The 26,770-nt window shown below is 48.5% G+C and overlaps 1 protein-coding gene across 1 annotated transcript in view; it reads left to right on the forward strand.

The window, feature by feature from the left end:
• The window catches only part of CSMD2 (CUB and Sushi multiple domains 2), a 621,436-nt gene that overhangs the window by 458,348 nt on the left and 136,318 nt on the right, over positions 1–26,770 (forward strand). Inside the window, exons 27-32 of the mRNA XM_007453867.1 lie at positions 1,251–1,442; positions 6,205–6,343; positions 10,047–10,234; positions 21,325–21,519; positions 22,538–22,654; positions 25,493–25,606. Of these exons, the coding sequence (XP_007453929.1) occupies positions 1,251–1,442; positions 6,205–6,343; positions 10,047–10,234; positions 21,325–21,519; positions 22,538–22,654; positions 25,493–25,606 (945 nt within the window). The remainder of the gene's footprint in view (positions 1–1,250; positions 1,443–6,204; positions 6,344–10,046; positions 10,235–21,324; positions 21,520–22,537; positions 22,655–25,492; positions 25,607–26,770) is intronic.

A 26,770-nucleotide genomic window follows, 5' to 3' on the forward strand; every position in this document is an offset into this window, starting at 1 on the left:
ATGGTATAATTAGTGCTGTTAGTGTATACAGTTGCCCTGGGCTTTTCCACCAAAGTCATCCTAAAAGCAGAGGAGAGTGAATGCATGTCCCCAGGAGATCTGAGGGATGTAGGAAGCATAGAATCTCTTTGAGGCTTCCTGGTTTGCTTAAGAACTAATGTGAATCTTACATTCTACTTCATAATAAGTTCATTTGTCTTAGTGTAAAAGTTATTTTCCCCAGAATTTCTGAGAAAAACTGACCCTCCAAGCCAATGAACATCATGGGTCCCGTGTCCTCCAGAACCTCCTGTCCCTGGGGCCTGCCGACCACAGTCTGTGAGTGATGACACAGGCGGGGACCGCGGAGGAAGCCAGGGTTGATACAGCTGCCTCAGAATCTTTTCTCTGGAGTTCCTTTTGTACCATTTCCCCTGGTGTGTTTTCTCATGCTGCATTTTGTCCATTTGTTCCCTCAGTTGTGCTTTTATTATTTATTCCTCCCTTCCATCATTCATTTGATGTTTGCTTTTAAAACACCTTCTCTGTATTATGCTGTCTGGTATTAGACTACAAACATCTCCCAAATTCCTGAGTTTTTAGAATTTTTAATACCTCCCAACTACTTATACTTATTTTGAACTCTACTTTGCTGCTTGCTACAGACACCAGAATTCTCTCGGGTTTCAGTCTGATGAGTTGTTGGTGGTTTGCCATATAAGGGAGAACATGACCTTCACCCGACCTTAGTAACTCCAAGCATCTTCTCAACCACTGCTCAGCATTCAGGCAGGCCGACTCCCAAACTCCTTTGCAGACCTTTCTGGTTGAACATTGGAGTTTATGCTTAATTACCTTGTCACTCCCTCATACGGATCATGTTAGCTACATTTTGCAAAATTGCAAAGCTAATCTATGTAATAAGGCTTGTATCGTTAAACCAAATTGAACTCAGTCCTACAGTCATAGCGGTGCAGTCATGCTTAACTCACAGTATAGTATCCCAGGACAGGTGGATGATGGTAACAGTGAGGGTACCAGTAGTATAAGTGATGGTCACAAGTAGTGGTGGACGTGGTGACAGTAATGGGCGTGAGAACGGAGATGGTGGCGCTGTTGCTCCCGCTGTTACACCGGCGGGAGGTGATGGAGATTTCAGCAGCGGTCCTGGTGATGGACGTGGTGATGTCAGTGAGGGTGGTGAGCCAGGAGCCTCACTGTCTGGCAGACACCTAGGCAACCCCACTTCCTCCTCTGTTTTCTTATCCCAGTGTCCACAGCAACATCCTGCAATGACCCTGGGGTCCCCCAGAATGGGAGCCGGAGTGGCGACAGTTGGGAAGCCGGTGACTCCACGGTGTTCCAGTGTGACCCCGGCTATGCGCTGCAGGGAAGTGCAGAGATCAGCTGTGTGAAGATCGAGAACAGATTCTTCTGGCAGCCCAGCCCACCAACGTGCATCGGTACAAAGCAGCTGCAGTGTGAACCCTCCCCTCTGGTCCCACCACTTGTGTGCTCCAGACCTCCTACCCCCTTAAGTGGCAGCTGCATCTTGAGCCTGGCCAGGAGAGTCAGAAGAGCTGAAAGTTGCAGAAAACTCGAAGTCTACTCTGCTTTGCGTGTCTATGTATACACACACTCACTCGCATTCACACACCCACACTCTACACACTATGAATTCTTCACTCTCCAAAATGGTCCCAAAGATTTTTAAGCCACAGGTGTGCCTGTCCCTTTTCTCCTGACCCAGACCATATAGATTGGAAGGAGGACTGTGGATCACCTCGGGTAGCAAGGGTCTTCAGGTTCTGAAATGACCCTTCTATTACCTGGAGTGCTAGAGGGGCATCCACAGACCTGTAAAGGAGGTAAAGGAAAAGACCTTTGCTCTTCCTCTTGGCAAGGAAATTATTGGTTGCCTGGCTTTTGGTTCTCCAGATCTGTCCTTAGTCCTTAAATCTCCCCATTTGCCAGATGAAGCAGTGGAGGCTCTGTGATGTGTCCAAGGTCATGTAGCTCGTAAGGGTTGGTGCCTGAGGAATCGATCCTGCTCCCCAGTTCCTTAAGGCTGGGAGAAGGAAGGAACTTGAAGGGAGAGGAGGACAGGAAAGAAAGAGAAATTGATGGAAACAAACGTTCCAGGGGCTCACGTCTACATGGCTCTTTTCCTCAGGCAAAATACTGAGTGCAGTTCTCTGCTGTATCAGCGATGGCCGTTAGAAGAGACCAGTAGTCGTGGAGTCCTTACTGTGTGCAACTGGACATTTACTTACACAACCTCACTTAACTTTCCCTGCAGCTGTCTGTAATGGGTACCGTCCCCTCATTTTACAGTAGAGGAGACTGAAGCTTAGGCGACTTTGAGTATCTTGCCTCAAATCACAGAACCAGGATGTGGCAGAGTCAAGAGTCACACCCACATCAGTCTGAATGCAAAGCTTTTCATTTTCCTACCTCCCACACTGATTCCCACCCCATAGATGGGCTCAGGGGACTTCCTGAGATGCACCCCAGCATTGCCCACCCCGGCGACGCCCTGCACCTCTTTGCACACAGACTCAGGGGAGGCGCTGTCCAGGCATCTGAGGACTGGCCTCTGCTGGGCATGCTCTGAGGCCTGGTGTTGACACTAAGTCCTGTCCCTCGGTGGCAATGAGGAGTCACATGGGTATGTGTGGTTGGATCTCCGTGAATGTACTGCAGACAGGAAGGCGAGACCTGGGTTTCAGAGCAATCTCATTTCTCAACTATGTGTTGTGATACGTTGAGAGAGTATATAGGATATTGAAGACGACAGATCCAGGTTTAGTTCCTGGCTCTGCCATTTACTAGTTCAGTAGCCTTGGGGAAATTGCTTCAACTCTCTGACCCAGTAAACGGGCAGCCAGCAGAGCAGAGAGGTTAATTCAGCTTTCGTTACCCACTCTTCTGCGCTCAGCGTGGGGAAATGTTCCTCACAGCTGAGTGAACACCTGCCTGTCCTCTCAAACAGTCTGGAAATCCCAGTGACAAGCCCCTAATTTCCAGCTCCCTTGGCAGTCTGCCAGGACGGTCTGGCTGGTCTTCATCCCCCTTCATTATAGGAAGCAAAGGGGGATAACAAATGTTCGTGGAGCGTCATCCCCACGATAGGTGCTGGGCTAGATGTTGTACCTACGTATTCACAAATGAAATCACCGTGCGGTAAGTTTAGAGCTTGGGTTCTGGATTCCAACTGCCTGGGTTCGAGTTCCGCTTCACCATGACAAACTGCGTAGCCTTAGACAAATCACTTCATCTCCCTGTGCCTCATTTTCCTGCCCTGTAAAACAGGGAAGATAATAGTATCTATCTCATGGGGTTGTTTTGAGAATTGAATAAGATAATGCTGTAAAGCACTTAGAGCCATGCCTGGTTCATAGTAAACATTGTGTATGTTAGAGGCCATTATCGTCATTATCCTTTCTCTTTTTTTTTTTTATTTTATAGATTAGATAACAGAGGCTCAGAGAGGTGGGATAGACTTGCACAGACTCACAGCTAGGAGGTAGCTGGGTCAAAATTGGAACCCAGGACTGTGTAACGTCGAAATCGTTGGTCTTTTTCACAACTCTCACCTGTCGGCACAGCCGGCCCGCTTTTTAGCCGCCTGGAATGATCACCTGTTCCCATTCCAACCTGGGCAACGTGGTTTGTAAGGTCAAGCCTGGGCCTGAGGATGGAGCCTGCCTTCTCCTTCTAACTCAGCGGGGAGCAGACCGGACCTGACGGTGGGGCGAGGGGGCGCCAGTGCCCAGGATTGGAAGGGAGGCCTGGCTTCTGGTCCAGCTTGGTTGAGTACCCGCTGAAAGGATGGGGCGCCACTGGGATGTCACCAAGGCCTCATTTAGTCTCCTACAGCTCAGTTGTCCTGCTGGCCAGTGCCTGGGCCTGGAAGGGGAAGGGGGACTTTGTGCCCCTCTGCCAGCCCCGCCCAAGCAGCGGGACCTGTCTGTCCTGTGGGTGAATCAGCCCAGGAGTCCAGCCAGGGCCTTGAAGACAACTGGCAGAGGGAGGTGAGGCCCACGCCGGGCTCCTGAGTGGGAAGCAGATGCCTGACTGTCCGATACTGGGGAGCCATCTGGCAGGGAGCTGGGCCAGGGCGGGGACCACGAACCCAAACACACTGAGCGCACTTTGGGCGTTGGCGGAAGAATAACGAGAGCAGTTTTGAAACACCCAGATTCACCCCACCTGTGGCAGCTTAAGGGAAGGAACCCCTGGGCTGTAAAGGTAGGTCGTGCCTAGCAGCCCTTGCCCGAATGGAGGCATCATTGGGAAGATGCCGCGGTAGCTGGGACTGCTGCCATGACTGGGCTTCCTACTCTCACTGCCTGCGTCACTGTGTTTCTAGCCCAGACTGGGTAGGGCCACTCTCTGTGGACTGTGCTGTGTTGTCTTGCTTTGCTAAGTCCAGGGTTTTATCCTTATCAGGCAGGCTTCTAGTCTGTCCCATCCATCTAACCGTCTTGTCTAGAGAGGGTTCAGTGGAGAAGAAGTGAGTGAGATACAAGGCAGACCAGACTCGAGGGACCATCCTCGCTCCTAGAATCTCTTCACCTGGGGCCCCTCCCCTGCCAGCTTGCAGGGAGGGACAGCCCTCTCCCCTCCCGCTGCGGCCAATGATTCCGAGGCAGTGCAGAAGAATGGGGAAGTGACGGACTTTGGGACCAGGCAGATGTGGGTCTGAGTCTCAGGGTGACTCTGGGCAAGTTCCTTAACCTCTCTGAGCCTCAGTTTCCTCCTTTCTGAGTCAGGAAGAATAATCCATAGCTCAGCAAGTTGTTATGAGACAGAAATGAGATAATGGATCTAAAATGCTGTATGTTGTGTCTGACATTTAATAGGTGTCCACTTGAGTGTTTCTGGTACTCAAGTTGGTACTTGAGATATATTCTCCACAGAAAAACACCCACACTACTCATGACGCCTCGGGTTTTATGTTCAGCCACGTTAGGGCTTTAATGGCCTGGTCTGAAGACCTACCATTTTGTAAAGAGACCCTGCTGGGGATTGATCCAGCCCTTTAACCTCACCCCGAGTAAAAGCTACACTGAGGCAATAAAGTTCAGCTCTGGGACAAGCAAATGGCCACTCTAAAGTTCAGTCCTGGAGGTACCCTTGGCTCCCACCTCCATGTCCATTCCTGTGGGCTCACTATTTGCCTAAAGTACCGCCAACCTCCAGCACTGCCCTGAGGTTTTCAGACCAAGCCATGTTTAGAGTCTCAGCCATCTTTTCCTGTTAGCGGCCCCGTACACCCCCAGCCTCTACTTTATCAGACCCTCATGCTATGGAGCAATAACCCAGCCATTTGGGGGAGAACCTGATTCAGGATCTGGAAAGTGCCCCCAGAGGGCTCTGGATGAATCGCTTGCTGTATCCCTGGCCACCTCCCCACTCCCTGCCCCTGGAAAGGCCCATCATCTCAGGGGAGGGGGACCACTGTGGACTAATTGGGGTTTTGTAATATCTCCGTACAACGGAGGAACACATGATCTCTTGGACAAAGGCCTTTGAGAAAATTGGAAGGTATCTGCAGCCCTAAGAGCCCTGGCAGTGTAGGAGGCCAGGCACACCTGGCAGGTACACATGATTGCTGTCCGCTCCTCCTGACATTAAGTGCACTGGGACTCGTGGTAAATACCCACAAGGCTCGCCCAGAGACAGGATGTGAGGCCCTGGAAGGAGACCGTGTATTTCATATCTAAAAGCCTAGTGACGGCTCTATGTATTGACTACGTACGGTATGCCAAGTGCTTTAACAGACATCTCTAAAATCTTTACAACTACCCCCATGAAAGAGGTATTATCTTTGCAACAGAGGAAGGACACTGAGGTCCAGAGAGGTTAGGTAAATTCCCTAAGGTCACACAGCTAGGAAGTGGCAGAGCCAGGTATTTTGGTTTTGCTTTTTAATAACAGCATGGTGAAATTCCCATATCATAAAATTAACCATTGAAAAATGAACAGTTCACTGACATTTAGTGCATTGACAATGTTATACAAGCACCTCCTCTATCCTGTTCCAAACATCTCCATCACTTGAAGGTGAAACCTCATGCCCATTGCAGTCCACCCTCCCCTGGGCCCCTGGAGCCAAGTTCTAATTTAGGTGTATCAGACTCAGTCCCTCCCCTACCAATACCCATTGAAAGGTGACCAGGTGAAGGGGACAGTCTCACCCTCATCTTCCTCTCTCCTCAGCTCCCTGCGGGGGAGACCTGACGGGACCATCGGGAGTCATCCTGTCACCAAATTACCCAGAACCCTACCCGCCAGGCAAGGAGTGCGACTGGAAGGTGACCGTCTCTCCAGACTACGTCATCGCCCTGGTATTTAACATGTATGTACCTTTCCCCCGGTGGGAGATGGAGGGTTCAGAGCAGCGAGGGGTCCAAACCCGGGTCTCTGGGTGAGTATACCTAGGTCTTCTGTGAGCGGGGTTTCATCCCAGGGCGGTGAAGGAGTCCAGAAAAGGAGAGAAACCAGCATTTATTGAACATCTCCTGTGTGCCGAGCACTGTGCTCCATGGCTTCACACATATTATTGTCTTATTTAATCCTTAGGATAATTTATGAAGTAGATATTATTCTATCTTTCTTTCTTTCTTTCTTTTAACCTCTGGTGATGCTAAGACGCTAAGATGCAGAAAGTAGGGCACTGCTGGGTCCTTTCTCCCCTGCCCTTCTGAATTCTCCTCTGCTCTCACCGGCTCCTCCCATCTGCCTCCCCAGTGTAGGAACAGCCCAGGTGTCTCTCAGCTGCTCGCGCTTCAAGCTCCGGCACCATCTCCTTGGTTTCTTTTTAAAGCAAACGCTTCAAAAGAATTGTCTCTGCGTTTCTCTCCTTCCTTGCCTCTTGTTCACTTTCACATCACTGACATCCGGTTTCTTCCTCCACGGTTCCACTGGAAACTCCTCTGAAACTCCCACACACTCCCGGCTGCCAAACCAAGTAGCGCTTTCCGTGCTTTGTCCTTTTCATCACTCCCTCCATCCTTCCCCTGCTTCTCCCCTTGGTTTTGTGGACTTACTCCCCGCTGGCCCTCCAGCTCCTTCTGGGACTTTGTGGCTTCTTTTTCATGCCCTTCGCCCTTCGCCAGGCTCTGTCACAGATTCCTTGTCTTCTCGCCACACCTCCTTCCTGGACAAGCTCATCCACTCCGATGCTTCACTCTCCTCTTGTAAACTGGAGACTCCCCTCTACCACCCGCCCAAACTCTCTTGTGGGCTGCAGGCTCCATAGCCAACTGTTGGATGGTCTCTGTCTGATGCCTGCAGGCTCCTCAATTACAACACATACAAAACTAAGCCTCCTGCTTCTCCCCACAGATGAGCTCTATTCTGAAAATGGGGGGAGCGGCCCCATCATCCACCTTCACTGCTCCTTCCGTTAGAGGCCAAGGCATGGAGCCTCTGCTGCCCTAACCTCAGATTTTCCCTTCGTCTCCATTCTCCCGGCTGCTGGCTTGTTTGAAGCCCTTATTGTTTTCTGTCTGAATTACTGCCATAGGCTCCTAACTGGTTCCTCCGCATCTTTGCCTCCCGTGCCAATCTTGTCTTTAGCTATAGCTGTCAGTGTGATGTTGACCCTGGAAAACGCTGAAATATGCGCCTCATTTTCCATTTTAACATATGGTAACAAACTACTCAGCAATAAAAAGAAACGAACTACTGACACATGCAACAACGTGGATGAATCTCAGAATCTCCCGCTGACTGATAGAAGACACACCAGAGTACATAATGTATGATTCCACTAATATGAAATTTTAGGACCAGCAAAACTAATGAGGTGATAAAAATCAGTTCAGTGGTGTCTTCTGGGGGCGGGGAAGATTGATTGGGAAGAGGGGCACCTGGGAAATTTGGGGGATGGTGGAAACCTTCTGGAGCTTGACATATATGTGTCAAAACTGAGAGTGATTTACTTGAGAGCTGATTATTTCATGGTGTATAAATTATACCTCCGGTTCAAAAACAAAGAAACAAACGTATCCTTTATTTCTGAATCCTATAATGGCTCCTTCTTCTCTATAAATTAAGGTTCCAAACCTTTTGTTTGTTCTGTTTTGGGGATTTTTTGGGTCCAGTCTTTTGAGTTTCATTCCAAGCCCTCTGGCCCCTGCCTGCCTCTCCCCTCAGTTCCCCCACCCAGTCCTAACCCCACCCCGTCTAACCCCTGAGCTTCAGACTGAACTACTCACAGTCTCCAAAATTACTTCATACCTTCGTGACTTTGCTTCTGCTTCTCCCTTCATAGCGACTTCCATTTCCCTCCTTGTCCAATCGCTGAGGGTCTTTTAATGCCCAAGACAAACTTCATTCCCATCCTCCCCCACAAACCTGGTGCCGTGTTCCCACATGCCTGTACAGACTTTAGACTTTGTTGTCCTCACGTGTGTCATTTCCTTCAGATCCGTCACCGTCTTACGGAAGGGGTGATGTCTGACACATCCCTGCATCCTGCGCACCTTGCACAGTGCCCAGCATACTGAGGGTGCTCAGATAAAACCTGATGATTGATGGAAGGCATTTTGGAAGTGATGGAGCCATAATTGGTGACCCGAATTGACCCACTCCCAAACCCTTCCCTGGTGCCCTTTGAAAGAGTCAATGAAGAGGCTGAACTGTGGGAACAAGAAGACCATACCACCCAGCAATGGTGGGGTGACCCTGCAGCTGACACCAGTGTGAGAGGGTGCTGTGTAGGAGGGAGGCCAGTGCACACCTGGCTCCACCTCCAATCCTCCCAGATCCCCATCCTGTCTCTGCAGCCCTACCCGTTTTGTCCTCGATATTTCATGGCCTCATCTCTCTGCCATGTCTTAGCTAAAGGGTAGAACTGCCATTTTGTTCTCAGCCCTGCCAGGTGGAGTGTCTGAGTATCCTAGCCCTTGGTTGGGCTATGAACCAGTTTGCATCAGAACTCTATTCTCTGCAAACTCATTTACTTCTGTCGTTTCCATCTTTACACCCTTGATTGGCACCAATTGCCTTTGTTGGATGTACACCCAAGAGTGGCACCGCTGCATCATAGGGCACGCATATGTTCAGGTCTAGTATACTGCAAAACAGTTTTCCCAAGTGGTTGAACCAATTTACACTCCCACCAGTAGGATATGAGCGTTCCAGTGGCTCCGCATTCTTGCCGGTCCTTGGTATTTTCCATCATTTTCATGCTAACCATTCCAATAGGGTAAATTACACTCAAAAACTCTGATATTCAATTTGTCAAGCTAAGACAGTTTGTAAAATGCGTTTTTTCCTAGACTAAGGTCAGGATTGCTGAGAAAGAGCCACACCTGTGAGAGCCAGGAGTGGGATGGGAACAGATCCTGAGGAGAGCTGAGAACCAGCCCCAGGGTAAAGGCATAAAGTGAGGGTCCTTCATCAGAATAGGCCCCTTCCTGCCTGGGAATGGCTCGTGGCGTGGCTCTTTCCCCTCAGAAAAGGGGCTGCAACATGGACAGTATAAAGACATTAGAGGCAGGTAGGAGAACTGGGTTCTGACCACTCTTTGTGTAGAGCTGCTAACTGATTTTCCCTTCTGTGCACAGTGTAGTAAATATAGACAACAACATTGTGTTATCATCATCAAACTTGTTAATAGGCTAGATCTTAATCATTCCAACCACTAAAAAGAAATGATAATTATGTGATGTGTCAGAGGTGCTAATTATTGCTACAATGGCAATCACATAACAATGGACAAATGTATCCAATCAACATGTTGTATGCCTCAAATTTACATGCCATGTCAAATATATTTCAATTTTTTAAAATATTTTAGCTCCAGCTAAAATAGGTTTTCAACTCCAGCTTTCTGGACACTGATGCTAGAATCTGGTTCCTCCGCCCGAGGCTGCCTTATCCATCTTCTCTCCCTGTTGGGAGGTCACGGGGGCTTCATCCCCCTCCTCCCCACCAGTAGGTCTTGGGTTGAGCGCTGGTGGGATGGAGGCGTGTCCTTCGGTCGAACCCGAGGCCAGTACCGTCCTTATTTGACCTTAGTGGGGTGGGGGCGGGGTGTTTTTGTTCCCCAGCTTTAACTTGGAGCCTGGCTATGACTTCCTCCATATCTACGATGGACGGGACTCTCTCAGCCCCCTCATAGGAAGCTTCTTCGGCTCCCAGCTCCCAAGCCGCATCGAGAGCAGCAGCAACAGCCTCTTCCTCGCCTTCCGCAGCGATGCGTCGGTGAGCAACGCTGGCTTCGTCATCGACTACACAGGTGAGGGCCCTGGGAGCAGAGATGGCGAGGGCCCTGGGAGCAGAGGAGATGACGAGGGCCCTGGGAGCAGAGATGGCGAGGGCCCTGGGAGCAGAGGTGACGAGGGCCCTGGGAGCAGAGATGACTGAGAGCAGGGCTGGCCAGACCTGGCCAGGGATAGGGAAGGTGTAGTGTGGCGAGGAGAGCACTGGACGGGATCACGGGGAGCCCACTGCCACCTGCAGAGCCCCTGCCTCTCTGCGGCCCTCTGGGTGGCTTAGTCCCTCACACGCAGGTGTCCCAGGCCTGGGAGAAAAGGGGCCTCACGTTCTCCTTGCACCTCATTTCTGCTTCCACGTCACTACTCCCCTTCGCTCCTTGTTCTATGAGGATCACACCTAGGTCTTCTTGAGTCTCAGAACCTCAGCTCATGCCATCAGCTGACATCTTTGTTGCCACGTCCCCTGCATTTGCTGAGAGTTCTGATATGAGGCTCAGTCCTCCTCTCTACCCCAAAGCATCCCACCCTCCTGGTTAACTTCAGCACCCATGTGGACAGCCCATCCAGCTCCCGGGGGCACAGTGCCTGGACCTTTGTCCCAAGGCCATTCCTTGGCTAGCCTCTAGCTCCTTGTCATAGACTGGATGCTTTCTGATACTTCCTGATCACATTTTCTCATCCCTCCAGCTATCCCATCCTTTTATTCTCATCCCGCTTTTAGATTAATGAAGGCAAGATGAAGAGTGTGAGGGTTGAGAGCTGGGCGTGGCAAATGTTTTCTTAAAGGGCCAGGCAGTAAATAGTTCAGGCTTGTGAGCCACGCAGTCTATCTCGGTTACTCAGCACTGCCCTGTAGCATGAAAGCAGCCAAAGACTGAACAGAAAGCAATGGGCACGGCTGTGTTCTAATAACAATTTGCTTACAAAAACAGGTCTTGGTCCCTGCCCAGTCAAGAGCGTTGACAGATCAAGTGGGTGCACGGCTCGTGTTTGTTGTGTGGCCTTGAGCAAGTTATTTAACCTCTCCGAAACTCCATCTCTTCATCTGTAAAATAATGGTCGAATAATTCCTACAGCACAGAAACATAATTGATGAGTCCATGCATTAAAAGCCCTTGGTCTGGGCTCTGGCACCTTCCAAACATTTTATAATATTCACATGGTAGCAGCAGCAGGAGTATTCCAGGCTCTCGAGCACTCCACTTTCTTCTACTCTGCTATTCTCTTTTAGACCTTTTCTTCTCTAACGAGCCCAGGCCCCGTTATCCAAATCCTAGCTCCATTTTTTGCTTGATTTGTGAGCTTGGCAAATTATTATCTCTTGGAACCCATTTCTCCATCTATAAAATGGTGGTAATAATAGTTACATTGCAGAAGATGCTTTATACGTATAAATGAAAAGTGTGAGGATAATGCCCGATATGGACTAAACACTCTGTAGATCCTGTTGAGATGATCGATTTTATTATTGCTACTGTAACCCAGGTCCACCCAGGCCTCATCAGCCTGTGCGTACAAATGGGGTCACAGTACCAGTTAAAATTAAAAAGCTCCCGGCTCATGTCCCCCACTTGCATAATGTGGGACCTCAGCAACATTTTAAAGTGTCCCTTAACTAAATATTTGTGGCAACTCCTGGGAATATCTCACACGAGCGCACAAACAATCCCAGTCATAATGGTAGTTAACTTAGCGCCTGCCAACTTCCAGCACTGTCCTGAGCAGTTCACATCCATCAACTCACCGAAATCCTCGTAACTCTCCATCGCTTGCTGTGTGCCAGATACAGTTCTAGAAGATGCTTGGTGTGCAAGTTAGAGAATGTTTTGCCTGTGGTCATCTTTTCTCATGGGGCTGGCCTGGGAAGTGGATACTTTGCCATCCTGTCTTCCTCCAGACACCTGCCATTCGATAAACCTGTACTCAATCTCTACACGCTGATGTCAGAACAAACAGTCACAAGTTGTGGAATTCTATCTGAAGGCATGACTTAGACTCAGCCTGGGAACCCCATTGCTCCGCCTACCACCATCCCTACTGCCGTATCATCATCATCATTTTATTATTATTCACCTCTTTAATCACACTCTCATCAGTCCCCTCAATTTTCCTGCCCCCCGATCCTTCCAATGCCTAAACCTTGCACAACTGCGTCTTTTATTAAATGCACACTCAAGTGGCTGAGCACAGCCACAAGTCACACAAACATGGCACTTGGAGCCACAAGTGATATCCTTTAACCCCAGCTAGGGCTTAGCAATGACCAGAGCCACACCTGACTCGTCCCACCTGGGTCTTCTCCGTCACAGAGATTCTAAACTTTTACCCCAGATGTCACCACTTCCAGCCTCTTACAAGATGACTGCATTTCATCATCCCTGGTTACAGTGGCCACTGGGCAGAAACTCCCTCAGCTTCCTCCCTGGTCACCTTGTTCCTGGCAAACTGGCTGTGGCCACCTCTCCCCCAAGTCTTCTCCCTGAATCCATGTGCTAGAGCTACACTTCTAGGTCCTCTTTCCCAAAGAAGCCCCTTCCACGTTCAGTTGTTGGCCCAAGACTATATCTAGAGGGGTCCTCAGATCCAACACACAGCTCCAGAGAATAAAGCCTTCCGGGCTGCCATCTGAGCCAGGCAAACAGCTGAAGGAGGCCAATTACTGGGGAGAGGGGAGGGGGGAGGCACAACCCCCCCACGCACCCTCTACCACCTTATGAGGATCTATGGCACAAGTGCCAAATAAATGTGTTTGCTTGGGGTGGGAGGTACCTGGTGAGAACTGGAGCTGCCCTCCTTCCTTCCTTCTCAGATTACACACCTCCTAACATGGGTGATCCCTCTACTATGTCCCTGGCCTCTGGTCAGGTAGCCCATTTGATGGAGCCCAGGGACACACTGTCTTACCCCATGGTCTCCTTCTCCATATCCCAGGATCCCTGGATTCTTGGAATGGGTCTACTCTGCTACTGGATCCCAAGGACTAGACGATATTCCCCCATGTTCAATATCTGTATAGGGGAAACTGCCATCACTTATCACCTATATGGCCTTAAACAAGTTACTTAACTTCTCTGGCATCCCTTCCTTCTCTGTCAAAGAGGGATGGTGACACCATATGAAGGGGTTGTTGTGAGGGCTGGTCAACAGGCACAGCACCTAGCAGCGTGCCCCGTACCAGCAGGTAGTTGTCACATACTTTGATCCAACTTCTTCCATTCCATTGCCTTTTTTTCCTGGGTGATGGATGTTTCATTCGTTCTGCCCTTGTTTGGAAGGGAAAACCTCTCTTCATGGGGCTAGCCCAGTAGAATGAAGTAGATTTTCTTTTCTGTTTATTGAAGATATAAAGTATGAACATGATGTTTTGTACACACATATATATATGGGAGTGTGAGTGTGGGAAATATATGAATATTCGTGATGTGTGTGTATGTGTGTCCTGTATACTTCTCCAATTCATGGCAAAGAATTTAGACCCTGTACTCCCTGCGAGTCCATAGAACACCCTGGATTGAAATGGTAGCCCATGGAGGACTTGCACACAGAGGCAGGTGTGGATTCTTAGGAAAAGAAGAATTGACCTCCTCTATCTAGAAGCCATCTTCTGCCCAAAGGCAGAGAGATCCAGGACTCCACTAACGCTGAGGATCTGGGTCTCCTAGGAGCTGTGGCTTCAAGGGTTCTGCTCTGGGAGGTGTTTGAGGACCGACTTGGGGAGGTGTTGCCAGACTCAGCTGGGCTTAGTCCAGTGAAAACCACTCTCTGACCCAGGTCAACTCCTCCTTTGACCCAAGGTGAACAGACCAGGAGCCTTTCCCCATTTCCCACCAGCTTCCCAAGGGGGAAGCAGAAAGAGTTTCATCCCATCTTAGTGAGGGATCATTTAGTTCATATCAAGAAACTCACTCAGACCAACTTAAGCAGAAAAAGGAGCAATTTATTATTTAAAAAAATGTGAAAAACAGAAACAAACCAACTGAGACAAAAAGAAGACTTTATTATAAGAAAGCAACTAACAACCAAACAGATTTAAGCTAAAGAGCATTCTGTATTTTAATACAGATGATAAACACTCTCACTTAACACCGAAAGGGAGTACATTTTTAGAATACAAGAGCCCAAGGACAGGAAGCATGACCTCCCATGGGGATTACAATCAGGATGGGAAAATCAGAGGTTGAAATCACCCTTCTCCATCTCCAGGGCCACTCCGTCTCCTCCCTGCTTCTTTCTGTGTACATGCTACATTCGCCTTTCTCTGCAGGTCAATTTTCATTGCTTCTCCATTCTCCTAGGACAGTAGGGCTGCCCCACTCTTGGCTTTGAATTACTTCCCAGTTTGTAGCCCAACTCCAAATCCCAAAGGACCATCAGATTGACAAGCTTAAGTCAGGTATCCACTGAGTGGTGTCATTAGGTGGATTAGGTGGTGGATTAGGCTTTTGCATAAGGGGCAAAGGCAGATCAGGCATTTTGATTCATTTGTTCACTCGATAATATTTATTGAGCACCTACTATGTGCCAGACACTGTTATAGGGGCTAAGAACAGAGCAGGGAACAAAACAAAGTCCCGGCCTCCATGGAGTTCACATCCTAGACCGACAGGCATTTCTACTACAAATGGGATATTGGAAGCCCACCTGATTACAAGGCAAAGATGGCTGGGTGGGGTGGATTTGTAGATGTCTCTGTTCCGTTGCTCCTGGAAGGTGGCTGTGCTGTGTTAGTCATCTCTGGGCAGGCCTTCTAAGAGATGATTCTGAATGCAGTCATGTCAACTGTGGATTTCTATTACACCATGCTCTGGCACACTTCTCATCTGAATGCAGCCTCCTGGGTAGTTTTACCCTCTGCTAGAAGGATGCAAAGGGAAGGCGGAGGATCCTGTCTTTTGAACACAGTTATTAAAAATGAGTCCAAGGAAGGTTTAGTGTCTTTTTTCAGGCCAGAGAAACCAATAGGATATGTGGGAGGGACCTTTATTCTTATCTTGCAGCAGGTGTGGTAGCCTCCTCTTGGGGAGGGAGGGGCAGGCTAGGACGTCCATACATGTATCTAGTAACCATTCATTCATTCAACAAATGCTTATTAAGCTCCTACTTCATGCCATGCCCTGTGCTGGATGCAGAGGACACAGAGGTGAACAAAAGTGTCAGGGTCCCCACCCAAGGGGAATGTAAAGGCGAGTGAGGGAAACAGACAGTAAATAAGGAGACGAACAAGAAGCGAGAAGCATAAGTTAGGAAAGAGAAAACTATCCTAAGAAAGAGAAATGGGGAGCCCACTTCAGAATGGCGAGGGCCTCGCCAAGCAGGTAACATGTGAACAGAGACCTAAAGCTTGAGACGAAGCCCCCTGTGTACAAGCAAGAGGGGGAAGGGTTTCAGACAGAGGGATAAAGAGTTCAAAGCAAGTGTTAGAGAATCTGAAATAACTCAGGAGAGGCCAAGATGAGTCAACTTTTACTGAAAGGTACTAAAAGGTACCTATTTTCTCTTTCAAGCCTTTGGAAGTAACACTGTAGGCCGAGGAATTACCACCGGCTTTCCACATCTGCTCCTGCCATGACTACTCCCACCACCCAGCTCTCCTGTGGTCTGTCTTTCTAAATTCAAGATCTCTTCATTTATGCTTATTTCAACATAACACATGTTTGTTGGAAAAATTCAAATAATACAGAAGCATATAAGATGTGCTCTAAAAACTTAACATCTCCCAATACTACCATCCCCTGAAGTACCAATATTAATGGTTTGTTACCTCATTCCAGATGTTTTATATACATATAAATAACGTACATTCTATACCAGAGGTTGGCAAACTTTTTCTATAAAGGACCAGAGAGTAAATATTTTTGGCTTAGCAGACCAGATGGTCTGTGTTGCTATCAATTCTGCTGTTGTAATGCTAAAACAGACATAGACGATATGTTAAACAAACGGGTATGGCTGTGTTCCAGCAACACTTTATTTACAAAAACAGGCAGCAAGTCAGTGGACTGTAGTTTGCAGATCCCTGTTCTATATGAATGGGGATCACACCATATATACTAATCTGTAACATGGGTTGGCTTTTTTTTTTTTTTTTTTTTTTTTTTTGGGTTTTGCCCAGCAATAGATCTTGGACATCTTTCCATATTAGTAGTCAAAGACGTTTGCTGTTCTTTTCAAAGGTTTCTTATATTTCAGTGGATCCAACCTTTTTAACAAGTTCCTTACTGTTTGGGTTGTTATTTTCAGTATTTTGCTGTTACGGCGTTTGGAAATGGGCCTTATCTATTAGGACAAAAAGAATCTAGTTCTTTTTATTTTCCCATTTTGGAGGGCTTGGGGCTTATTTATTATTATCATCATGCTGTTTTAGTCATTTAGTTTTATCATTCACAGCTGAGCCCTGGTTTGGCAGCCTGAAGACCTGATTTTGGTTTTCATTCTACCTCTTAATAGTTGAATGGCCTGGAAAACTCATTTAGCCTCTCTGATCACCACATTCCTCATCTATAACTGGAACAGAAGCGTACCTGGCCCTGCCTGCTTCAAAGGCTATTGTGAGACACAAATAAGATGACAGATTGGAAAGTGCTTTGAGAATTATGAAGTGATATTCCTGTGTAAGGGGCTATCATCATTATCATTAGCCTTGTCGTTATTATTAATGTGATGATGCTTGGAATGATGAGCTCTTCTTGCTCTGACATGTGAGCCATGGTAGAATAGAATCTGTAGTTGGATCATTGATGTGGTTGTTGATTCTCTAAGCCCGGAGTTGTTCAGCCAATCAACTCAGCATCCATTTATTAAGCCCCTATTATGTGCCAGATAGAGCCCTAGTGCCAAGTTCTGTGCTAGTTGCCAGGGTCATGAGATTTTTTTTTTTTTTTTTGCTTTGTCTTGGGTTTTGCCCAGCAATAGATCTTGGACATCTTTCCATATTAGTAGTCAAAGACGTTTGCTGTTCTTTTCAAAGGTTTCTTATATTTCAGTGGATCCAACCTTTTTAACAAGTTCCTTACTGTTTGGGTTGTTATTTTCAGTATTTTGCTGTTACGGCGTTTGGAAATGGGCCTTATCTATTAGGACAAAAAGAATCTAGTTCTTTTTATTTTCCCATTTTGGAGGGCTTGGGGCTTATTTATTATTATCATCATGCTGTTTTAGTCATTTAGTTTTATCATTCACAGCTGAGCCCTGGTTTGGCAGCCTGAAGACCTGATTTTGGTTTTCATTCTACCTCTTAATAGTTGAATGGCCTGGAAAACTCATTTAGCCTCTCTGATCACCACATTCCTCATCTATAACTGGAACAGAAGCGTACCTGGCCCTGCCTGCTTCAAAGGCTATTGTGAGACACAAATAAGATGACAGATTGGAAAGTGCTTTGAGAATTATGAAGTGATATTCCTGTGTAAGGGGCTATCATCATTATCATTAGCCTTGTCGTTATTATTAATGTGATGATGCTTGGAATGATGAGCTCTTCTTGCTCTGACATGTGAGCCATGGTAGAATAGAATCTGTAGTTGGATCATTGATGTGGTTGTTGATTCTCTAAGCCCGGAGTTGTTCAGCCAATCAACTCAGCATCCATTTATTAAGCCCCTATTATGTGCCAGATAGAGCCCTAGTGCCAAGTTCTGTGCTAGTTGCCAGGGTCATGAGAAGAATAGATTATTGATTTCTGTCCTCTAGGAGTTCAGAACCCACTAGAAAGAAATACCCTTAGACAACCTACCAAGATAATCAAAAAAAGAGAAATGGAATTCTGCCAGAGAGAAGGCAACATTCAGGACACTTGCTCAGCAGAGGGTGGCACTGAAAAGTGTAGGAGTTTGCCACACAGAGAAGGGAGGAAAGGACTTTCTGACACAGTGTAAAGTTCGGGGCAGTCATACCCAGCTGGGTACGCTAGTGTGCCAGGTACCCGAAAGCACAGTGCTTTATATGAGGTAGAAGTCTATTCTTCCTGTAAAAGAAATCTGGGTATTGTCATCCAGGGCTCCACCTAGGCTCCACTTGTTTTTCTGCTCTACCCTGCTGTGTGGTTCCCATCCCCAGGGTTATCTCAGCATCCAGGGTGGTGACTGGAGGTCCAGCCATCATGTCTGAGTTCCAAACTGTGGGAAGGAGGAAGGGAGGAAAGAAGGAAGGGTCATTGAGCATTCTCTCACCTGAGTCACCTTCCCTTAAGCAGCCTTTCTAGAAGTCCCACACATATCCATTTAAGAAATATTTATTGAGTGCCAATCATATGCCAGGCGCTGGACCACAGCAATGAACAAAACTGGAAAACTGCCTTCGTGGAACCTACATTCTAGTGGAGGGAGATAGAGAAAATAAGGTAGCTGTATGGTGCATAAGATAATATTGACCTCAGTGCAGAGAAATAAAACAGAGAAGGGTGATGGGGAGTGTTGGGGAGAGGAACATCACAGTTGTAAGGAACTGATCAGGGAAGTGTCATTGAGCTAAGTCCTAAAAGAGGTAACAGGGGAGCCGTGCGGATGGGGAAATGTTCTGTACACAGAGGTCAATGTGATTGGAGCAAAGCTAGCAAAGGGACAATAGGAATCAAGGTCATAGAGGGGAGGACTGGGGCAGAAGGTACAGGGCCTTGTAGACTTGTAAGGATTTTGGCTTTTACTCTAAGTGAGACGGAAGGCAATGACCTGACCTGACTGTGTTTACTTCTCTTTGGCCAGATCCAGCTGCCTGGGAGGCTGGAAGGTATATATCTTAGCTGGGGCTCTGATACTCTGGATAAAACCTGGCTTCCATTATAAGGATGGAGTGGGGGGATGGATATTGAGTGCCACGGCTTGTTCTGCCTCTTATGAGCTATGTGAACTTGGTTCCAAGTTACTTAATTTTTCTGAACTTCAAATAAGATTTGACCCACTCTGAATTTATAAAAAAGACAGATGAAATAGAAGACCTGGTGACACTTCCCTGTATCTCTGCAGTTCACAAATGGGCCACCCAATGGTCAGTTGCACTCTGGCCAGAGCCACTAAGCTTTGGGGGAGGACAGATTTGATGTGGGGGACAAGGTGATACATGACAGGGCACATGAGGAAACCACTGAGGGGTCCTCTGAGCCATTTTCTGGGTCCCACTTGAGTTTAAATTTTGTAATGTATCTAGGACTGCTCCATCCTAAATAAGCTCTAGGCAAAAACAACGAGCAGGGCCATCCCACCATCAGGGCACAAATGCAGGTGTCTAGACTTGACTGATTCACAGACTCAGAGTCCCATCCCATCAGTCAACGGGCTGATCGGCAGCTGAGCAGCACCCTCACGGCTATGACTGCCTCTTATACACGCAGCTTAAAGGTACCCAGGTGACAAGGACGGACCTCAGCAAAATTCCTCCTGACCTGTTCATCTCTGAACTCTGATCCCTTCTGTTCTGGGTTTTTCCTCCTTAAATCTGCTCTTTGACTTTCTGGTTCCTTCTTCAAGGGCTGTCGGCACCTCTTTGTGAATCCCCACCTCTAGACCCTTCCGCAGTGCAGCTTCCAGGGTTTCGATGGTATCCCGATACTCTGTTGCATTCTCCTGACACTGCCCAGCCCTGACGACAGGCCTCCTGACCATCAGTGGTTCGGGAACAAGGAGGATGAGGAAAGGCAGCAGTGGATGGGTGTGAACATTGGCTCCCAAAAGCTGTCTGGGATTTCCAGCTGCTGGAGAGGGAGACTGTGCAGTGAGTGTCTTGCTCCAGAGACTTGGAGCCCCACAGCTAATACTCTCAGTGGCTCAGGCAGCATCAAGTTCACTGTTGCCCGGTGCCCAGGGGCAGAGTGCATGCAGCATAGGTGCAGCCATGGTATGCCTGATTGGGAAGACGTATAAGCATCAGTAGTCAAATGGAAAAATACTGCTGTTTTAATAAGCTGGCAAACACTCAGTACCCCAATGCAAAGCCCTGGAAAACTGCATTGGAGATCTGGACTTATCCCAGAGGCTAAAATGGGGTTTCCTACTTTCTTCCTAAATCTAAATATCAGTACCCATATACTCAGAAGTGCCTGCAAGGTATGGATATAACAGCCTGCAAAGCTGGTATCAGCTCCACCTACCTACCCAGCCAGCAACACAGCTGTCAGCAAAAGAAAGAGAAGAGAAAGCATCTCCAAAAGCCTCCCTGCTTCCCACGCAGACAGAAAACCAGGAGGCCGCCATGTTGAGCGTGCAGGATCAAAGCTGAGCAAAGGTGGACTGTGCCTAAGCACTGACCTTCACCACAGGGACCCGGTCACTACTGAGACACCATCCTAGGACTGTCCTCTCCCACCAGTCAGAGCAGCACGTGCCTCCCCGGCGGGAGGAGTGAATCAGGGGTGAGGGACAGCCTCAAAGGTGTAGCCACAACTCCCTCCTTTGTGCGTCAGGACAAGGAGAAGAGATCTCACTCTCCAAGATGACTTCCAGCCCTAGTTTCTTTCTCTTTTTTTAATTTTTAATTTAATTTTTATTTTGTATTGGAGTAGAGTTGATCTACAATGTTGTGTTAGTTTCAGGTGTACAGCAAAGTGACTCAGTTATACATATCCATGTATCCATTCTTTTTCAGATTCTTTTCCCATATAGATTATTACAGAGTATTGAGTAGAGTTCCCTGTGCTATACAGCAGGTCCTTGTAGATGATCTATTTTACATGTAATAGTGTGTATCTGTTAATCCCAAACTCCTAATTTATCCCCCCACCCCGAACCTTTCCCGTTTGGTAACCATAAGTTTGTTTTCAAAGTCTGTGAGTCTATTTCTGTTTTGTAAATAAGCTCATTTGTATAATTTTTAAGATCCCACATGTAAGTAATATCATATATTGGTCTGACTTACTTCACTTAGTATGAAAATCTCTAAGTCCACCCATGGTGCTGCAAATGGCATTATTTCATTCTCCAGCCCTAGTCTGTAACCAAATTTAGAGAGGTTTCCAGACCTGAAGAGAATACACCCATTGGCCCCAAATCCCCATGCGCTCTGTGGCTAATCAGAGTAAGGGTCTCCCCCATAGGTGCTGTGCCCTGGGATTAGGCCACTTATGAGCTCTCTGTGTATATGTGTCTGTGTGTGTATATACGTGTTTGTTTGTTTTTTCCAGAAAACCCACGGGAGTCATGTTTCGATCCTGGTCCCATCAAGAACGGCACACGAGTGGGGGCCGACCTGAAGCTGGGCTCCTCCATCACCTACTACTGCCAGGGGGGCTATGAGGTGGAGGGCTCCTCCACCCTGAGCTGCATCCTGGGGCCTGATGGGAAGCCTGTGTGGAATCATCCCCAGCCAGTGTGCACAGGTGGTGGAGCCCAGGGCTGCGGTGGAGGGAACTAGGGAATGCCAGAGCCAGAAGGGGCTGGAGGCTAGGGGAAGGGGCAGGCAGGACATGGGCCTCACAGGAGGGCTCCTTGAGTTCGCCATGAATGAGAAGGGCTGGAAATTCCCCAGCTGTACCAGTCCCCGTCAATGTGTCATGTCTCTCAGATCACATAGTGTCCTCACCCCCACTCCAATAGATGTCCTCAGTGGTGGCCTGAGACATGTCAGCAGCCCACACCACGGAGAGGGGAATCTAAAAGTGACCCTGAGATTGTTCCCGGTCCTAGGGGAAGTCACTGAGAGTTCAGATGTGTAAAACTAAGACCAGCAGGGTGGGCTAACTCCAAGGGCAGCTGGGTTAGCCATAGGGTCTTGACAAAAGGGATCGGATGGAGTGCCGGAACTTCAGGAGCATGGCGGCCACCTAAGTTGAAAAGTAAAGAGGCCCCTTTGCCCAGGTGGGAGAGGCTGGCTCTGAGGTCCACCCCTCGTGGGACTGGGACCATGGCTGGGTCGCGTGAGCTGTCTGCTCCCAGTGGGCTATTCTGGGCAAACCTCTGCTCCTTAGTCGTGCAGACACTAAGTGTCCAGGTGCAGACATCAGCCGTGGGGTAGCAGACCATCTCCGGGTCCCACCTGTAGGCAGAAGAGGTTCCTAAAGTGCTACCCAAGGCTGGGCCTCCAGGGACCAATGCCAGTGTCACTAGTTAGAGGACAAGGACTGGCCGGCACCCAAGGAGGGCCCTTGATAGCATCGGGGGTGGGGGGGCGGGCGGCGGTTCAGGCCACAGGCCAGGCCAGGGATGGATGTCTTTGGGCAGGGCGGGGCAGGGCAGGGCATGTCCCCAGAATTCCCCTCCTCCACATTAGTGGCTTCAGACCTCAGAGCAGCCCCACCAGGGCCAGAAGGTCAGGCTGAGAGTGAGCAGAGACGGAGGGTGGACAGCTGATGAGAGGCCCATGAGGTCACCTGGCTCTCTACCTGATTTCTTTTCCAGCCCCCTGTGGGGGACAGTATGTGGGCTCAGATGGAGTGGTCTTGTCCCCTAACTACCCCCAGAACTACACCAGTGGACAGATCTGCCTGTATTTTGTCACCGTGCCCAAGGACTATGGTATGGATTTTGTGTATATTTGTTTATGTTTTCCAGCGCCTTCCAATTCCACTCCAAATTGTTTCCACTCCTATTGTGCCAATGGGCCGAGCAGTCTCCCTCAGAGGACAGCTGCGTGCCGTTGCTCTGCAGTGGGCTGTAGAATACACTCCTGATACACACAGGAGGAAGGGACCAGTGAGACCTGCTGGAACCAAGGGTGGGGTGGTTAGGGAGGGACCAGCCAGGACAGAGGGAAGGCAGGGTGCGCCGGGGGCTCCCTAGCCCAGCCCGGGTCTGCATAGAGGTGCTGCAGACCCAGGCCGACTGGGAACCCAGGGGAGGGTGGCGGAGGGCCAGGAAGAAGGAAAGGAGTGGGACTGAGCTGGACTTGAATGTACAGGTGAGGGAGCTGGGCGCCCCATCATTCCACTGTTCCGTCTGTGAGTGGGAGCCTGGTCCAGCAGCAATTGGTAGGATGAGCAAGAAAAAAAGAGCAGCAGGTCAGGGCCCTGGAAAGGCAGGGAAACCTCCAGATTCCAAGAGGCCCCGGCAAAAAGAAGCCAGCCTTGTCACCTGGTTAGCAGTGGGACAGGTAAGAGTCCTGGCAGCTCTGGAGGATTCGGGAAGTTCCTGAGGGTCACAGGCTGGTTGTACCCGGGCAATCAGTGGCTGGCCGGGCTGCTTTCTCCCTGGATCTCCTCTTTGTAGGAAGAGGAACAACTATTTCTAAACAGAGTTGGCGTTAGTGGGGTAAAGGTCGTCCATATATCCTAACCATCTGAGATGGGGCAGCCTGCAGAGAACTGGCTGCTTTTTCCCAAGAGATAGGATGGACTGAGCATGGGGCAAGGCCTGATCATTCACCAAACATTTATTAAGCACCTCCTAGGGACCTCGCACTCTGCTGGGAACCAGAGCTGCAGAGAAGAGAGAGACGTGTTTTCTGCCCTCTGTAAATACCCAGCCTCATCTTCACCCACAGCTCTTGCCATCGGGCACCACTCCCACACCAGCACCTGCACACTTGTGTGCGTGGGCACGCGCTCCCCAGCACATTCATGCGGCAGGAGCTTTTGACCTGTAGGATCACAGTTAGAAAAGTACTGAAAAGTTGTCCAATCCCACCTGCCACCCAGAGCCAAATCCTTGATAGCTGGGCTGCATATTGTACTTAATTCCTCCAGTAATAAAGAGCTCACGCCTTTGCAGGCAGCCAGCCCCAAGGCTGGGCAGTTTCACTGAGCTGGAACCTGGATGTGGAGAGCTGATTCTAGGAGGGGTCATGATCTGTCCCAAGCATCTTCTCTTTTTTACTGATGCTAAGCCCCGGGATTTAGGTGCAGATTTTTGCCTCAGGTCGGAAATACTTGTCCCCGGCCTGTGTCTCAGCCTTAACCCCCTCTCCTCATAGATCTTTCTTTGATCCCCTATCTAAAGTGGACTGCCTTGCCTTATCACTTTTCTCCCACTGCCTCTAAAATTTAACACTATCTGAAATTATTTTGTTTATCTATTTGCTCAAGTGTGTTTTTTTTTTTCACTTTTGACTGTCTCTTCCCACTAGAATGCACACTGTGTGAAATCAGGAACCTTGCCCATCCTGTTCACCTCTGTAGGGGAGAGTGTGGAAATATCCCTGCCACCACCCCTCACTCAGTGCCCATTTTCAGGGCACCAGAACAGGCTCTCCCTCCTTCTCCTCTGCCCGTGAGTTGAGAGCTAAAAATCTCTCACTCCACTCACTACTATACTCATCATTGCAAATGCTTTCTTTCCGCAGGCAGTCAACTCCATGGCCTAAGTCCCTCCCAGCCTCAAAACACACACACACACACACACACACACACACACACACACACGCACGCACGCACACACGCACACATGCCTACATGCTCAAGGCTTAAGCCAAAATAGAGAAGGGCTTACCCTGGTACTTGCTTTCAGATGCACCCAGCCAAATGGGAGACCAGGGCAGGCAGAATGTACCAGGGTCTGAAATGGAGCTGTGCCCCCCATGGCCCTGCAGGGTCAGTAACCCCAGCCCCTCGCAGAGATGGGACAGTTGAGGAAAGACCCTGTGATAGCCATCAAAGGGCAGGGCCCTTAGGTCTTGTCTGAAAGGGGACTCCTCAAGGTCATGGTCCACCAGTTTTTCAGCCCCCTCCCGTGAGCTAGTTGAGTGGCCTTGGGGAACTCAACCTCTGAGCTTTAGTTTCCTTGTCTATAAAATCAGATATCTGGAAGAGTCAGGGCTGAAGAAGATGATGTGCATGGCAAGCATGGAACCCAGCACAGAGTAGGCGCTTCATACATGTCATTTTGCCTCTTTCCTTGGATTTGCCAGAGGGAAATGAGGTAGAGATGTTTGCCTCTTCCATGGACAGTCACTCCTTCCTCAGGAGAAGGCTGCTACTCAGCACCCTCATGCCTCTTAAATGTGTGGGATCTTGTATCCAGGGGATGCCCTCATTGGCTGGATCTTTGAAGAAAAAGTGAAGGAAAATACAGGGTCCTGAGATCAACATGGAACACGGGGGAAGTTACGGAAAGCTCTTCCTTTTCCTAGAGTAGCTGCTGCCACTGCAACTTGAGAAAGGACTAGGGTTAGCCTGGCTGCTCGTGCAGTCCACAATGTCATCTTGACCTGTGTGGAGAATGCCAGCCCGACCCTTCCCAGGTCCCCGCATCCCTGTGCCCAGTGTCTAATCAGCCAGTGGAAAGGCTCAGCGAGCAGTTAGCCCCATGAACCGACAACCTCCTCTGAGGTCGCCCTGCTCCTCCAGCTGTCCAGGGCTCCCCCCCAGCACGGCCGCCCAGCCTTGCCCCTGAGCTCTCTGCAACGTGTCTCCTCCGCAGTGGTGTTTGGACAGTTTGCCTTCTTCTACACGGCCCTCAACGACGTGGTGGAGGTGCATGATGGCCACAACCCGCACTCTCAGCTCCTCGGCTCCCTCTCAGGCTCCCACACAGGTACCCAGGGCTGGGCCAGCACGGTGAGGGTGGTGGGCGGGGCGTCGAGGGGAAGGAGGAGGGAGGCCCTGTGAGCAGGGCGTGGCCGTACGCTGCTGCTGTCAGCTCCTGATGACACCACATGGAAGGAAGCTTCAGAGGCTACCCTCACCCCAAGCTGTGTCTACACCCCCCCAAGTGGTATAGCATTCCCCTGTGGGTTGATATTGAGACCCAACCTGTTTTTCTAATGATAAACATGTTGCACTTTCATTGTAGAAAACTTAGCGGCAAGACAAATTAATTGTATAGAGAATTAAAATAAAAACCACCCCGAAAGAACCACTGAAAAGGTGGAGTGTATTTCCTTCCAGTCTTTATATCTACTTGGACTTAATCTTTTACATTTTTTATTGAACACAACAATATGCATATTTTTATTAAAGTGTTCATTGTGAGCATTTCTTTTTTTATTTTCCTCTGTAATAGGATGTTTAAATGCTGCATAAAAGTCTATCATATAGTTATTTAAAATTTATGTAATGAATTCTCTATTATTGCACATTTAGATTGTTTTCTTATTTTTCACTCTCATGAATAGTAATTCAATATAGTATACATATATCTTTGTATACATCTCTATTACCTTAGAATATCTAGAAGTAGAATTGCTAAGTTAAAGGAAATGTGTGATCTTTAAGGCTTTTTATAAAGATTGTCAAATATCGATCCAAAAAGTTCTTACCATTTTGTTCACCAACAAATAAGAGGACATGTTTTTGCAGCTCAATAACAAAAGAACAAACAACCCAATCCAAAAATGGGCAGAAGACCTAAATAGACATTTCTCCAAAGTAGACATACAGGTTGCCAGCAAACACATGAAAAGATGCTCAACATCACTAATCATTAGAGAAATGCAAATCAAAACCACAATGAGGTATCACCTCACACCAGTCAGAATGGCCATCATCAAAAAATCTACAAACAATAAATGCTGGAGAGGGTGTGAAGAAAAGGGAACCCTCTTGCACTGTTGGTGGGAATGTAAATTGATACAGCCACTATGGAGAACAGTATGGAGGTTCCTTAAAAAACTACAAATAGAACTACCATATGACCCAGCAATCCCACTACTGGGCATATACCCTGAGAAAACCATAATTCAAAAAGAGTCATGTACCA

Source organism: Lipotes vexillifer, unplaced genomic scaffold (genome assembly GCF_000442215.2).
Source record: "Lipotes vexillifer unplaced genomic scaffold, Lipotes_vexillifer_v1.1 scaffold213, whole genome shotgun sequence".
NCBI lineage: Eukaryota > Metazoa > Chordata > Mammalia > Artiodactyla > Lipotidae > Lipotes > Lipotes vexillifer.